We start from the raw sequence: 15735 nt of genomic DNA, 5'->3' as shown, positions 1-15735 counted from the left end.
TATCCCAGCCTCATGTGTCTCTGCAAAACTGTCACGGTCACTTTCATATTTATTTTGAATACATCTAATTAACATGGGCCTTTGTTTTGAAAAGTTATTTTACTTTAGTATACTTTAGTATTATACCAGAATTAATTAGCGAATACGAGGATTAATTAGTGAAATTATTCCTAAAGTTTTTCGTTTGGAACCAAACATTTCTTGAAATACTGGATAATATTTTAAATTTATATTTGTATTTACAAAACCAGAATATTTTAATTAACTACGAATTATCCAAAGAAACATCAACCAGCTTTGAATGTTTTAAATTAAAACAATTTTGATTTTTTCAGTGTTTCCATTTTTCAAGCAGTATATTTGTACCTTACAAAAATAAATTTATGCTGATTTGAAGAATGACAAGAATTTCTAATTTTTTTGAAAGCTACGCAAGTATTACCCTCCAGTATTTCATAGGAAAATGTAGGAAAGATTAAATCAGAATTCAAAATGATGGTTTTGAGACTAATGCCCCACAAAAAGTCTGCCATACTCAAGCAACCACAGCTGAAGTCTGTGCACAGGTTATCCCAGGTTTAATGGGGTTGTTCTAATGAAATATATCTATCAAAACTACTTAAATTACACTGGTTTTATTTGGGAAATTGTATTAATAGGGGAAAAATTACCTCTGGGTCAATCTAGCACCATTTCTGTTTGGGGAAAATAAATCAGGCAACGTTTGTGTGAATGCATTTCAGTTTTGCCTATGGGTAGGCATGTCAGTCCCCTCCAGCCTCCCTATGCCTCACCAATCTGCTCACCAGTGCGTGAGGTTGCAGCCAGCAGTTACAGCCCCTAACCATCACCTCCTAGTTCTGACGCTGGCATACGGCCAGCTTCTGCCATTGGCACTCAGACTGCCCCGCAACGAACACCCTGGCAGATCACTTGCCTCTTCTTTCAGTGTACAGCGGCTGCCAAGCTTGCAAGTGATTTCTTGCCCTGCATCTTCTTGTACTTGGAAGTCAAACTAAGGTACAGAAAACCCTCACTAAAAACTAATGCCTCCAGGATTGGCACAATAATCCAATTAAAAAAAAAAAAACAAACCACCAGTAATGCAGATCCCTAGTTGTTTTGGGCTTTCCCCCCACTTGCCACACGGAACGCAAAACATCGTCCAAGCAACACCACGATTGCCAGGCCTCTCTCCCACATGCTCACAGTGCTTCCAAGCCCTCCTCTTTTCTCAATCCAAACTGATGTTTCTGATTAGCACGTAACGTCTGCTAGAACAACACATTAAAACCAACCCAATGTAAAAACCACAGTAGCACTAGGAGCCCTCACTGTGCCAGTTTTGGCTGGGATAGAGTTAATTTTCTTCACAGTAGCTAGTATGGGGCTATGTTTTGGATTTGTGCTGGGAACAGTGTTGGTAATTCAAGGATGTTTTAGTTACTGCTGGGCAGTGCTTACACAGAGTCAAGGCCTTTTCTGCTTCTCACCCCACCCCACCAGCGAGCAGGCTGGGGGTGCACAAGAAGTTGGGAGGGGACACAGCCGGGACAGCTGACCCCAACTGACCAAAGGGGTATTCCATACCATATGTCGTCATGCTCAATATATACAGCTGGGGGAAGAAGAAGGAAGGGGGGGATGTTCGGGTGATGGCATTTTGTCTTCCCAAGTAACGGTTACACGTGATGGAGCCCTGCTTTCCTGGAGATGGCTGAACACCTGCCTGCCGACGGGAAGTATCCTTGTTATGCTTTGCTTGCGCGCGCAGCTTTTGCTTTCCCTATTAAACTGTCTTTATCTCAACCCACGAGTTTTCTCACTTTTACCCTTCCGATTCTCTTCCCCTCTTCACTCACTGCGGGGGAGTGAGTGAGCGGCTGCGTGGTGCTTAGTTGTTGGCTAGGGTTAAACCACGACAGTCACCTCCAGAACTTCCCTAGATAAACCTGAAATACATATGACAAAGCATAGATAGTTCAGTCACGAGCACAGTGTGGTAACTTGATTTACTTGCATGGTACTGAGAACCACTTACCATGGCCAGGGGCTTCCAATACTACACAGCAACACTGGAGACAGCATCACAAAACTGCCAGGGAAGGAAAAATGAAAAAACCAACCACTTTAATCTCTGAAATTGGACAATGAGCATTACAGAGTTGTGATTTCTGTAGTTGTGCTTTTGTCTACCAGAATCAATACCTGCAGTTTCTAGAATGTCAGATACTAACAAAAGCTGAGCATCTGCGGAGTTTAGCTAAATGTAAAATGTTTTGAGTCTTTTTGGAAGCACTGACAAACCTGGCGTGACCAAGAGCATGCAATTCACAGGAGAGGCCGGCAGAGCTGAATTTAACCAAGGAAATGGACAAGGCCTGCTTTGATCTCAAGAACAAGATTTTAGTGGTAGCTAGCGAGCATAAACAGAATTAACTAGTGGAAAGCCTCAAGAAGGCCATGGGACAGGCAGCCTGATCACACATACTTTCATTCCTTCTCAACACCTTTCACCATATGTGAAGCCTATATAGCACTTTCACTGCCCAAATTATCTTCCAGCTAGGTGTCAGCTTTCCTGAGCCTACAGGTTTGTCATTTTAATCATGTTATTAAATGTTATGTTATTTTTATGTTATTTATTAAATGCTATAGTTGTTTAAGTTGCATTATTAAAGTTTATTTTTCCCCAAGTTGGTGCTATTGTTTAACTGTGGTATTTGCTGAGCTTTGTTAGCATGTCACTGGAAAATAGAAATTCCATTTCTCACCGAGGGGGACTCAGTTACACCCTGCAATTCCTCAAACACCAGCACCTCTCATGTAAAATCCCAACAGCCCATGGCAGAACTGTTCACCTGACCTTACACGACCACATCTGCAGATCTCACAAGAAGCCCTTCCTACCCTGCCTGGAGAAAGAAGGTTCTTCAGAAAATGAAACAGCAGCGTGAGCAGGTTAACAATCCCATCTTGTAGCAATAGCCCCTTTGCTTCAAAGATGGCCAGATGGGATCTCAGGGGTCCCCGCCAAAACTTCCATCTTACTTATGCAGAACTCCTTAGCCTAGACTGGAAAGGGGCTGCCTTCACCCAGTTTGAAGCACACCGCTGCCCAGTAAAGCCTCCACCACTAAGGTTTAGCGAGCCGAGTATACACTCAGGTGCGCAGGACCTACACTGGAGACAGGAGGACAGCTCCCACCTGTGTCCAGATGGGACACAGGAGGTACCAAGCATCTCCAGACCGGGTGCAAGAGGGGACTCCCCCAGAGAGGGAGAGCCCGTACGCGAACACACTGCAGAAGGGGTCAATTACCTCCCATTATTCAGGAAGGAAGCTGGGCAACCTGGTGTCGGCAGAATCAGCAGACCAAGCCCATTACCCAGGACAACGGGTCTGTTCCCTCACAGGCAGAATAATGTAAGTCTGCCTGCCGGACTGACGGGATTGCGTCGTAAGACGTTGATGCGGCTGTCAGAAGCCACAAAACCAGCCACACCGCAATGCAACACCGCGGATACCGTGAGGAAACAGCCACATCTTCGCGCGTACCGGGCTCTGCAGGAAGAAAAGCGCTGCAAGGGTCTTCCAACCCGCTGCGGGCGCTCCCGCCCTGCCCTTCCGGCGGGGAATGAGGGACGGGAGGAGGCAGCCGCCCCACGGGGCTCCCCAGCCCGCCGCCCCCGCCCCAACGGCCGCCTGTCCCCCCGCCCCACACCGCCCACAACGCCCGCGCCAGGGGGCGCCAGCGCGCATGCGCGCCGGCGGCGGGGCGGGGAGAGGCGGGGCTCCGCTCCCCTTCCGGCGGGCAGCGGTAGCCGCGCGCGATGGCCAGCGGGGTGAGGCGGATCGCGTGCGCCTTCCGCGGGGGTGCCGGGCGCGCGCGGGGGAGTGTTCCCCGGGGCGCGCGGAGGGGCCGCGCGGCGCCTGCACGGGGGAGGCTGAGGCTGAGGCTGAGGCTGAGGCTGAGGCTGAGGCTGAGGCTGAGGCTGGGGCTGAGGCTGAGGCTGGGGCTGAGGCTGAGGCTGGGGCTGAGGCTGAGGCTGGGGCTGAGGCTGGGGCGGGCGGGCGGATGAGCCTGCCCTGCCCTGCCCTGCCCTGCCCTGCCCTGCCCTGCCCTGGTGCCCTGCGGCCACGGCGCTGGTGGCCGGACGCGGTGGGAGGCTTTCCGGGGCCGGGGGTTGCGGGCCCTCGCTGATTGGTTTGCTCCCGCCCGAACGCTGCAGTGCGAGCTAGGGGAAGTCGGGGTGCAGGGGTTGGGCTGGCGTCTCCTCACCCCTGTCCTACGCGTATAAGGTGCGTGCGGCAGAAATGAGTGCCGTTATTTAGGCGTGGGAGGCTCCTGCTGTAAGTACTTGCAGGGTTAGGAACAAGATAGATGCATTGCTCTCCGCCGTGTGTTATAATCAACCCCCGTGCGCGTTTTCTGGATCTGAGGGTTCCGCTTGTGTACTTAGACCGTTCGTTCTTCCACGGTGATGGAAGAACAAGCAGAAGACCTTGAGCTTGCATGTTTTCCTGTGGGCTTTGGACAGATGTGCCTTAATAAGCTTGAAGGAAGGGGAAAACAGATGGCTTTGCACACCGGGCTGGGAAGGTGTTGGCTCCTCAGTGCACGTTCAGTTGCCACAAGGCAGTAAGGAACATACGGTCAGCTCCTTTAAAAGTTTCTGGATCGGAAGTTATTATTTCAAAATATGCTTCCAGATGTGTAATGTTTTAGGAAGATCGGAATTTATCCCGTAAGGAGACTTTTCTCCCCTCTTTAATCCTGTGCTTAATTAAGCTTGTGGAAATTAAGATTTTAGGAGTGTGCAGTCTCCTGTGCGAGAACAAGTGACTTTGTGAGGGGAGGATGAGGGATGGATTGAAAACCAGTAAATGATTTACAGAATGATGGCTCCTCTTGCACTTTGTGCCTTGAATTTAGATTTTCTGGCAAAATCTTTGGTACATTTAGAGATTATGACTGAATGCCCATACTCTGACTCCACAGTTAGTCACATTCAGTCCATTTTTAAAATATTTACCCTGGTGATAAAAAGCAGGGCAAGGGGAATTCACGGTTCTGGATTAAGGGTGTTTCTGTCCAATCTAGGCCCCTGCCGGCTGTAGGGATGGGTACCTGTTTTCTGTTACAAAGCTTCAGGCCTCTTAGGGTTGGCAGTATTTATTTTAGCAAATTTAAGCCAAGGTAAACATCTGCTATTATAGGTACAGCCAGGGTGTTAACTGGTTCTGGCAAAGTCCGATACTGCTTATTGCAGGACAACAAAAATATTACAGAAAGTCATAAACTACCCATTATTTTCTCCTATACACGCAGCTGATGAATCAGACCTGGTGAGCTCAACGAGTGGTCTTGGTGCTGTTATTTCTTCCAGGCAGTGAAATTTCAAAAAGGCTGGATGACCGTCTGTCTGGTCTTGGGAATTTGCATTAATCCACTTCCAGTGATTCCATGGGAACACCAGTGCTAGTTTGAACACACAAAATGTTATTTTTTTGTATGGGTTTATAGTGCATGCTATGAACTGTCATAGCAATGGCTTAGACCTTGTTTGCGTGGAGGAAAATCAGTGCAAGTTTTCTGGTATAACTGAATTATTCCGAAATACATGGACGCTATTCTGGAGTAGATTGCAAAGGGATCTGTTCCAAAGCAGTCTAGTCTGCGACAGCATTCCTTGTCAGGTTTTATGGAGATATGGTCTTGAATTTGATTTCACAACTCGTCTGTGTGTCCTGCAGGAAGCTATTGCATATCACATTTGCTGAAAGATGCTGTGTCTGTCAGAAAGCAAAATTCAGATTATTTGATGCCCTGCCCATTTTATGCTGAAGGACAGATCCGGAGTCATGCTTTGTAAAACTGACATCTGAGGGTACTCCAGATGCTTACCTTTGCAGCACCTGAAGCTGCTCTGGATTGTGTGGCTATAATGCCCGCTGATTTCCTCAGTCAGTTGCGCATATGTACCTGTTGATAAGATTGGGTTTACAGATCCATAAATCCTGCTTTTTCATCCAGGCTCTGCACCATTTGGCTTGAAAAGCTTCCTGGGATGCATAGGTGTGGTTGCAGAGCAGGATTTGTCACGGTGCTGAGAGCAGTGAATAAAGACTTGCTAACAGTAATCCACGCAGGCTCTGCAGAGGTGTTAGTGCACAATAACTCGCTGACAATAACCATATAGCAAAATCTCTCTGGTCCCTGTGCATCACTGGAGGGCTTTGCAGGTCAGCTGCATGCACACGCATCTTGCCAAAATCGTACTCAGAAGCCATCCTGATGAGAAACAAGAAATTCACTCTTGACGTGGGTCTGGGACCATTATGTGACCTCCAGTTTGCTTTCTGAATTTTTTTAACTTCAAACACTCTGCTTGAAGGACACATCTCGAATGCCAGTCTCTTATTTTAAACCACCATTTTAATCATGCAATCTTTCCATTCCTGTTGCTTATTTCACTGCAGTATTTGAGTATCTCCTAAGCGCTCCTGGGTTTATTATACTTTTTTGCTCAATAAGAAAATGACATCCAAATTTCGGATCTCGGTTTACTCATTATTATTTAGCTTTCTGAAAGCAAATGTAGGGCAATTAAACCTTTGTGTTGAAATTGTGAAGTTCAGATCTGGGGTTCTTTCCAAAAGCCAGTAGTGTTTCTCTCATTTTCTCACTTGGCTGAACAAGAATTATTTTAAATGAATCATACAATAGACGTCCTCATTTTTTGTTGTTTTTGTCTTTTAGGTTATTAAATGCAAGGCTGCTGTTGCCTGGGAGGCAGGTAAACCTCTCGCTCTTGAGGAAGTGGAGGTTGCTCCACCAAAAGCTCATGAAGTTCGTATCAAGGTAATTAAATCAATCGTTAGCTGTATGCGTTGTATTTTGGGAGACTAAGTATTAACGCTGAACAGTTTGTTTACCAACGGAAGAAGTGTTGAATGGATAGCATTCATTCATTAGTATCTCAGCTGGCTTTACAGAGAAGAAAATTACGGTATTTAGATCTTCTGTTTATGAAAAACACTTCTAATTTCTACTGGTCTCGCTTCACAGTCTGGTCTAAAGATCATGGCTAGTCTTGGGGATCAATTCCAGTTGTTACAGACTAAGCTCCCATAAAACATCTGAGCTAGAATACCTTTGATCGTGTTTGAAGGGCAGCAGCTTGTGACCTGTTGCAGCTGTGTAACACGCTGGATTTTACTTCAGTCAGGCCATAAGTTACTGTCTGCTGAGCTGTGGTTGGTCTCTTGGATTCCCCACACCAAAGTTTCTGACTTGATCAGGACTTTCCAGTAGCCCGTATCTACCAAAAAGTATGTTAAGGTGAAATTTATTTCTGTGGAAAAGGTCTCTGCATGGTGCTTAAGACTTAAACTGGATTTATGCAGTACTGAGAGTTCTGTCTCTCTGGTCATTTTACCTTTGAGAGACTAACTTCAAACCTGAGATGCCAACCTACTTTGAGACGACTTGGAGTACTGATTTCTAGCTTTAGAAAACAAGATGTCATCTTCTACCCGTTTCAACATCAGAATTTAGTTGATGGAAATGAAGAAAGATGTACTATCATGACTTTACTTTTTCAAAGTAAGAAAAAGTGCCTTGCCTTGGCACTCCTGTGCCTTGCCAGGAGTGAAAATATGTTGGCCATATCACAAACGCTGCCAAGATTGGTAAATTTGTCCTGGCAATTGTTCTGAATTTCTGACCAGAGAAATATTTAGATCTGTTCTTCAGGATGCTTCAGGTTATGTATTTCTTCACAGATAGTTGCCACTGCTGTCTGTCACACTGATGCCTATACTCTGAGTGGTGCTGATCCTGAAGGATGTTTCCCTGTGATCTTGGGTCATGAAGGAGCAGGAATTGTAGAGAGTGTTGGGGAAGGAGTAACAAAAGTAAAGCCGGGTAAGAAAATATCTTACAAGTTTTCTGCCTTCCTTAGAAGTGTTACTTTACTACAAGGTCAACTGTCAGACTGGGCCACTGAAATGCTATATTACAGGAGTTAATGTAATTTCTTATTCTGGGTTGTATGCTTGTGTAGATTTCTTTTGTCTGTGAGATACAACACTAATGTATTCAATGTGCTCTTGGTTTAATGCTTGAAAGAGCCCAGCATACGTATTTCTTACTTGAAATTGGATCAATATAGTTAGAAGAGTTTTTCTTTTCAAATGATAGTTGTTACCTGTTGGTTTAATTAAAGGGCTTAAAAATGTTTAATCTTCTTGTTCACTGTTGATTTGGGGTTGTTTTGTTTTACAGTAACATTCCTGTTTGTTCTGGAATGATGAACTTCTGATCGGCTGTCTCCTCAGACATGAGAAAAGTGTTTTATCTAGCGCACTCTATAAACAATGCTAATCTATACCGTAAACGGTTTTTAATACACAAAGAGGTTTTAAATGAACACAAGCTCATATAAAAGCCATGAAAATTGAGTAACTTCAGTTTGTTCCTAACGCTTTGCTTGACTTGATAACTAGCCACAGAATATTTTTTATTTTTTCTTAGGGGACACTGTTATCCCTCTATACATCCCCCAGTGTGGAGAGTGCAAGTTCTGTAAGAATCCTAAAACAAATCTGTGCCAGAAAATAAGGTCTGTATGCTTTTTATTTTGACACACAGTATAGTATTTTTTTAATGTATACCTGTTCTAGTTATCAAAAGTAATTGACAAGAGTCATCTTTGAAGAATAAATCTCTTGATGCATCATCTAATGACTTGAAACGTATGTGTTTTACGGAGTCAGTTATACATTACTTTCCATTCTTTCTTAAAATTTCTTTTCTTTTTTGGCCTTAAATAAATCTGTTTCTCTGTTTTCATGTATGTGAGGGTGTAAGCTGCTAGCTTGTGTCCACAGCTTTGAAAACATAACTCCATATTTAATCCATGCTTAAGGGAAGCACTTCAGGGAATTTAGCTCTTCGGAGTCAACACCAAAGCTGTCAAGTAGTACAGAACTATACAGAAGGCTCTTTTTTCCTCAACGCCTGCTTCCCAGCTAAATTTCCAGCTCCCATTCTGAAAAAAAGTCTTCCAAACCCAAACAAAAGCCCCAGTGACATAATTGACAAGTGCTATTCAAGGGAAGCGTACTGAAGGAGGTGAAGACGGGGGTGTGGTACTGTGGCACAAGCAGTTAGCATTGGTAGCTAACAAGATCAACACGTTGATAAACTCCATTTCTTTCAGTGCTTCTGTGGAGGAATTAACAGCATGAAGTTTTAGAAGTTTAGCATCTAATTTCTGTGAACTCCTGGGTTTATTTGAATGACTAAAAAAGTAACGGTGCAAGTATGCAACCGCATCTCTGTGCTACTTAACAGATGCTGTCTGGTGAGAGTATTTATTGCTTAAGACTCTGACTGTACTTTCCTGCTCTGCCTTAAGAGTTACTCAAGGGAAAGGACTCATGCCTGATGGTACCAGCAGATTCACCTGCAAAGGAAAGCAGATTTACCACTTCATGGGGACTAGCACCTTCTCCGAGTATACTGTGGTGGCTGATATCTCAGTAGCCAAGATAGATGCTGCAGCACCTCTCGACAAAGTGTGCCTGCTGGGTTGTGGCATCTCTACTGGCTATGGGGCTGCTGTTAACACTGCTAAGGTAAAGGCTGTGGTTGCCTCCGGCTTTTCTCTGTAACTATATCTGAGCCAAAGTACATAGATAGCTTAGGGACTAGATTAGGACTGTAAACATGATGTACCAAATTTATGTTTCTTCTTCCTCTTCAACGGATGAAGTTTAGCTAAGAATTTCTAACTTCTCCATAAAGGCCAGATCAGGTTAGAAGAACCGGATGCCCTCTAGAGGAAATCCAGGTAGAAGATTCTGCATCCCTTTTGATACCAGCTATCTATAAATTACTTTTCCAATTCATCTTGCTGCAAGTCATTATGATAGTTTGAAGCTCAGGGTGAGACAGAGCTGGTAGGTGAGCGTGTATGAGTCTAGGCAGGTTATGGGAGTCGAGTCTTTGGGCAAAAAGAAAAGCTTAGTACCTAAAGAGCTTTTGGATGAAATTTCTGTATAGTTTCCCTTATCTAAGTGATAAAGTCTTGTAGCCATATATATTTGCTTCTGTGTTTCCTTCATTACAGACACCTGTGTTTCCCACTCATGTGGAAGGATGAATTTTCTCTGTGTTGCTTATGGCCCTTTTCTTACTCCTAGGTGGAACCTGGCTCTACATGTGCTGTCTTTGGTTTAGGAGGAGTTGGGCTGGCAGTTATTATGGGCTGTAAAGTAGCAGGAGCATCCCGGATCATTGGCATCGACCTTAACAAAGATAAGTATGCCAAAGCCAAAGAGTTTGGAGCTACTGAGTGCATTAGCCCTCAAGACTTCAAGAAGCCCATACAGGAGGTGCTGGCTGAGATGACCGATGGTGGTGTAGACTACTCATTTGAGTGCATTGGTAACGTTGGAGTCATGGTGAGTGTTTGCATAACGGCGATAGCTAGCTGCCACTTAGTTGTTTAGTTAAATAGCAAAAATAGCCTCTTTCTTGTTACAGAAAACATGCCATACTAATTTATTTATTTTTTTAAATAGTAGTAACTGCTATGACTAAAAAGGCCAATTTACATCCAATCCTAACTACGTAATGAAAGCAGATTCTACTTCTTAGGTTGAAAATGGCACTTACAATTTACAAACTTTTTTCCTTAATGGGAGTTCATTGAAATCCTGAGTTTTCATATGTTGACCGTTAAAAAATTAAAAAAACCCACATAAAATATATTGTACAATGGACAGTAAAATCTCAAGGACTGTTCAGTATTTCCCCAATTCCTCAAATAATTAATTTAAACTTTGGAAATGCAGAAGTTTTACTGAATGTAAAGCTAGGTTTTCAGGAATTACAACAGCATTCCTAACTGTCAGTAACATGGTCTACATTGTCTCTGATTACAGTTTATCCCAACTCCCAGTGGGAGTTCAGGGTGACTTCTCTGGAAGCCAGATGGGATATAAAAAGAGCAAAGCGAATCTTTAACAGTATAAGGAGTCTGAACCAATGGAAGATTTAATGTAATTTTCAGTGTATTTATTGTTCCTGAAATACTAATGTGGTGATTCATTAACTGGGGGAAAGGAAGTGCAACCTGTGCCAGTCTAGGCAGCATAAACGTTAGCAATAAACACTCTGCTTTGTCCTATCCATCTGTGAAGAGGGCTGCCTTGGAAGCCTGCCACAAAGGCTGGGGAGTCAGTGTGATAGTCGGAGTAGCTGCTGCTGGTCAGGAGATCTCCACACGGCCATTCCAACTAGTAACTGGGCGGACATGGAAAGGGACCGCGTTTGGAGGTAACTCTCTTTTGGTATGGGGATAAAAATAATTTACTATGGGTTAAAGCTGGGAAGAACACACCACCTTGCTTTTGCTTGTGCAAGAAATGTACTACTGACAGGCTATTCATAAATGCTGTGTTGACTTTTAAGATAAAGACTTTTAAAATCTGATATTCCTACAGACAAGCTACAAATAAGCACATTGGTATGATATCTCACATATTGTGAAGAGAGAATGTAACTATATGCTATTCAGTACTAAAGGAGTGGTATAGAGGGATTGCTTTATCACCAGGTGAAGGTTTGGTTCAGTTTGGTCCAGTGAAAGTACCTGGTCTTTGGGGAGATGGGAACGCACATAAACGTGTTTGTGTTGCTTAATCACTACGCAAATTGTGAGGTTAACATGGGGATGTGCTATAAAGAGCTTTAAAATAAAAAGCAACAAGTGTTTGATACACATTTTCTGCTGTCAGACCAAAACCATGTTGAGGCTTTTACAGCTACCGATCACTTGGGGCTTCAGTAATTGCTGAAGTTCATGGAAGTATCCAAACTTGATGTTATTATTACACTACCCTTTTCCAAGTAATACAAAACTTAGTTGGGTTATAAAGATATATAGAGGGGCTGATAGAGATGCCTCGTGCATGCTTTCCTAGGTGAGGGCTGCAGTTATGTTGAATGCTGAAATACCTAGTGAAAGGTCAGTGCACTTACGTGTTTGGATAATGTCTGCTCTTGCCAGACCCAGCTGTCCTCTTGCATTCCTTACTCACTGGCTGCCTAGAGCAGGAGGGACAAACATGTCACTGCTCTCAATTCCTTTTCATGTTTATCACACAAGTGCCCATGTAATGGTTGCATTTTTTCTTTCTCTCTGTTTTCCGAGGTGAGTGGAAAGGGGAAAAACAAATGCATGCTTTCTGTCTTTCAGGCTGGAAGAGCGTAGACAATGTACCAAAACTGGTGACTGACTACATGTCCAAGAAGATCAAGGTTGATGAATTTGTGACTCACACCCTGCCTTTTGACAAAATTAATGAGGCTTTTGAGCTGATGCATACAGGAAAGAGGTAACGTTCATAATATTGAAAGGTGTAGAAGACATTTCTTGATGAGACACTGTCAAAATAGAGGTTCCCTGCCCACTGTCTTGTTTTAAACAGGGAGGATAAAGGCTGACATACCACGCACATTCATTCCAAGATAAACACTTTCTCTGAGCCTCTAGGCATATGCCAAAATGCAGAGAGTAAAAAACAATATATAAGGGAAATATGTAAGTATGTAAAGCTGATAAAGGAGACAAGTCAATCTTAGGCTTCCAACATTGCTAAAATTTTCTTCCTCAGAAAAAGAAATGTAGAGACTGAAGGGGAGTTCACATTAATACATTTTTACAAGTCATTAAGCTATTAGTCTATTTTAATTAAATAGTAGATTTCAGTATATTTTCAAACTATTTAGGATAGATTACTAGCACAATCAATCACTTGGAATGATCTTTTAATATGCTACATTTTAAAATATTTTTTTTTTTCCTCCAGTTTGAACTGGGGTGGAAAATTCATATGATGGGTCATAGTTCTTAACATACATACATTAAGATAAATGGCAGTTTGAACTGTTCATACTGCAGACTTAGGCCACAGCTGTATTAAACTTCCTAGTGAGGCCCAACTCCACTGCATACCCCTGCAAGTGACCCTACTTGCTGGTAAAAAACCTGCTGGATGTGTGATGAGCCCTGCTGCCCTTATAGCAGTATACCTTGCAAGTAGCGATCAACCTGCAAAAGCAGTGCAAAGCAGGGTATTCTTATCAGAGGATATATCGGGTGATCCTTGTAAAGCCCTGTACAGATATGGGCAATGGTTGTGCTTGAGAGAAAATGGGGACCAGCATGGGGATACTGTGGCAGAACTTGTATCTGCAGGTTAAAATCTAATGCAGAAAAGGGGAAAGGATTAGACAGTTTTAGCCTGAGGTGTGTTAAAGCTTGTCCTGCTGTATCTTTTCAAGAGCGGGCCTCTCTTAAATGAGAGTTTTAATGAGATGCTCTGTAATTTGTTGGCAATTCAGAGACTCTTATTGAGATAGCTATCAGTGCCTCTAAGAGCAGAAACCAGCTTATTTAGCAGACTAGGTCACATACTTTTTAAGAGCGTGTTTTGAATGAAGGGAAGAATCAGCAGGTGGACAAGAGGAAAAATTGGAGAGAGGTTCTAGTAAAAAAGAAAATCTTTTCCTGCATATTTGCACTAATGCAGGCAACTCTGTTTATCCATATTTAGGTTCATCTGAGGAGGGATAAATAGTTACCAGCATTATCTCAAGAAACCAGCATGGTTTTTGTATTTGATCTCAATCCATATTGACATGATGTATATAACTTTCTCAGAAGTAGTAACTTTATCTCATATGTATTCCTATTTTGGATAAGTCAGTTAATGGTAACTGCGTATTTACTTTTTACAATTGGAAACACTGCATCTATGCAAACTTCATCCAGCAATTGATCCCCTTTCCCAGTTACAAACTTCTGTATTATTTCAATGTTTTATTGCTACATGAGCATGTCCTATGAAACTAATAATGAAAGTTACTTAAAATTCTCCAAGCAGCCAAAAGAGGGAATGCCTGTAAATATTGATGTTCCTGATCAATATTCTTGGCTAGCTGCTGAAAACTGACACTCACATTGTCTGAAAAAGCTTCCATTTTGAGTATATCTTATTGAGGGAGAGACTGAAAAAAAACCAAAGATGACAAGCATTACTAACCCATTTTTAACCAGTATTTTTAATAAATATTATAGGCATAAACATAACTTCATTCTTACAAGAGATAGGAGTTAAGTATGTCTCAGCAATAAAAGGGAGGGGAGAGAAGGGGAGAAAATGGACTTATTGATAATTTTTTTTCTTCTTTTTTTCCATTTTAAGCATTCGAACTGTCCTAAAGCTTTAGAGCCAAATGTGGACCTTCCAGCTGGCCAGCAACATACTAACTGTCCTTTTATAATGGAATTTCTGGTAGAGGGTAGAATCAAGCGAACAAAAACTCACTGGGATTAGGAAGATGATGTATTTTAGGGTGAGCATTCTGAATATTAGATAACAAAAAATTGGTAACCACTGAAATAGCGTTATATAATTAGCACTGGTTGTGAAACTTCTATTTCTGTAGTTGTTCTTCAAATTCAATACTGCCTAATTCAATTAATCTACTTAATAAAAGCTTATTTCTAAACACAGTGTTGGAATTACTGAGCATTAAGACTGTGACTATGATTTCTGTGTCTTACTGTTTTCCTCTAGAGATTTTACAGGATGTGTGTACATGACAGAGGAAGAGCATTCTTCAGAGTCACTAGCAAATGATGTGGGATTCATTACACTAGGCAGTTTGCTAAGCACAGCTGGGTTGAGAAGCAGCACTGATGTGCTGTAACTGTACTGAAAGAGTGGCAAGAACTCCAACAGCTGTCAAGCTTCTGAGGCTATTCTAGGACTACAAAGGATGTACCATCCAGCTCTACCTTGAAGCCAACCGTAGAGCAGAGTCTGGCTGAATGTATGACCTAAGTGTCCAGGTGTACCCATGTTCAGTTGGGAAGTCCATATTCTGCATTATTTCCTGTCTGGCTCACTACAGTTGCTGTAGGCAAGCCTGTTGTAAAGATGATAGCACAGACTACTCTAGTCACTGCCCTAGTGGTGTCCTCCGAGACTTCAGTAGCAGAGTTTTGCCATTTCCTTAAACCTACTGGCAATTGAAGCAGCCTTTGCAAAAACAGTGTGGGATTGTTACCTTTATTTAGTCAGAAACAGGATCATGCCACTGAAGCAGGGAATGTTACTATTAGAGCAACAGTCTGCTCTTCAGGGGTAAACAGTAAAGAGCATTGTGTAACGAAGGCTTCAGGGTTTTGTGGGATTCTTTTGGTTTTTTGTTGGAGGGGAAGGGGTTAAATCTTAATTTTGGAGTTGCAGGGTTTTTTCTTAACTATAGTTGAAGTGATCTGACTGGATAAAATTTCTTTGAATTGAAACTTGGAAGCAGTGCCACAGGTCCAGAAAAACACAGAGGAACAGCAGAAAACAGACTGCAAAGCAGAGGCAGAATGGCTACCTAGTTAAAGAAAAGTTACATACATAAAAAGTCAGTGCTTTCCAGTGAATCAAGGACACTGATTAAGAGAGAAGGTTCACGTTTTAAGGGAGCCTGGTCAAAACAACTGTTACAGAGAACTCTGAATGCAAACAGTAATCTTATTAGAAGAACTTCCCTCTCACCACTAACAACTACCTTACCCCAAGACACTGCTGTACAACTGGGACAACTACATCTTTTCCATTTGTCATTGGAAAGATATCCCTAGAGCATTCTGAAA

General features: G+C 42.7%; 1 protein-coding gene across 1 annotated transcript; it reads left to right on the top strand.

Annotated features, from left to right (window-relative positions):
• Positions 1-3768: 3768 nt before the first annotated feature.
• LOC142082042 (alcohol dehydrogenase class-3) lies at positions 3769-14595 on the top strand. Its single transcript, XM_075149603.1, has 9 exons — positions 3769-3846; positions 6765-6866; positions 7790-7931; positions 8541-8628; positions 9427-9646; positions 10214-10474; positions 11216-11351; positions 12274-12412; positions 14285-14595. Exons 1-9 carry the CDS (start codon positions 3835-3837, stop codon positions 14307-14309), a joined length of 1125 nt encoding a protein of 374 aa, XP_075005704.1. The 5' UTR covers positions 3769-3834; the 3' UTR covers positions 14310-14595.
• The last annotated feature ends 1140 nt before the right edge of the window (positions 14596-15735 follow it).

This window comes from Calonectris borealis, chromosome 4 (genome assembly GCF_964195595.1).
Source record: "Calonectris borealis chromosome 4, bCalBor7.hap1.2, whole genome shotgun sequence".
Classification (NCBI taxonomy): domain Eukaryota; kingdom Metazoa; phylum Chordata; class Aves; order Procellariiformes; family Procellariidae; genus Calonectris; species Calonectris borealis.
Note: the sequence above shows the minus strand (reverse complement) of the source record. Positions and strands in the feature narration are given on the sequence as shown.

Coding starts and splice junctions, on each gene's coding strand:
- LOC142082042 (XM_075149603.1), top strand. Junction 7,932..8,540: donor AGTAACAAAAGTAAAGCCGG/GTAAGAAAATAT, acceptor ATTTTTTCTTAG/GGGACACTGTTATCCCTCTA. Junction 12,413..14,284: donor CTGATGCATACAGGAAAGAG/GTAACGTTCATA, acceptor TTCCATTTTAAG/CATTCGAACTGTCCTAAAGC.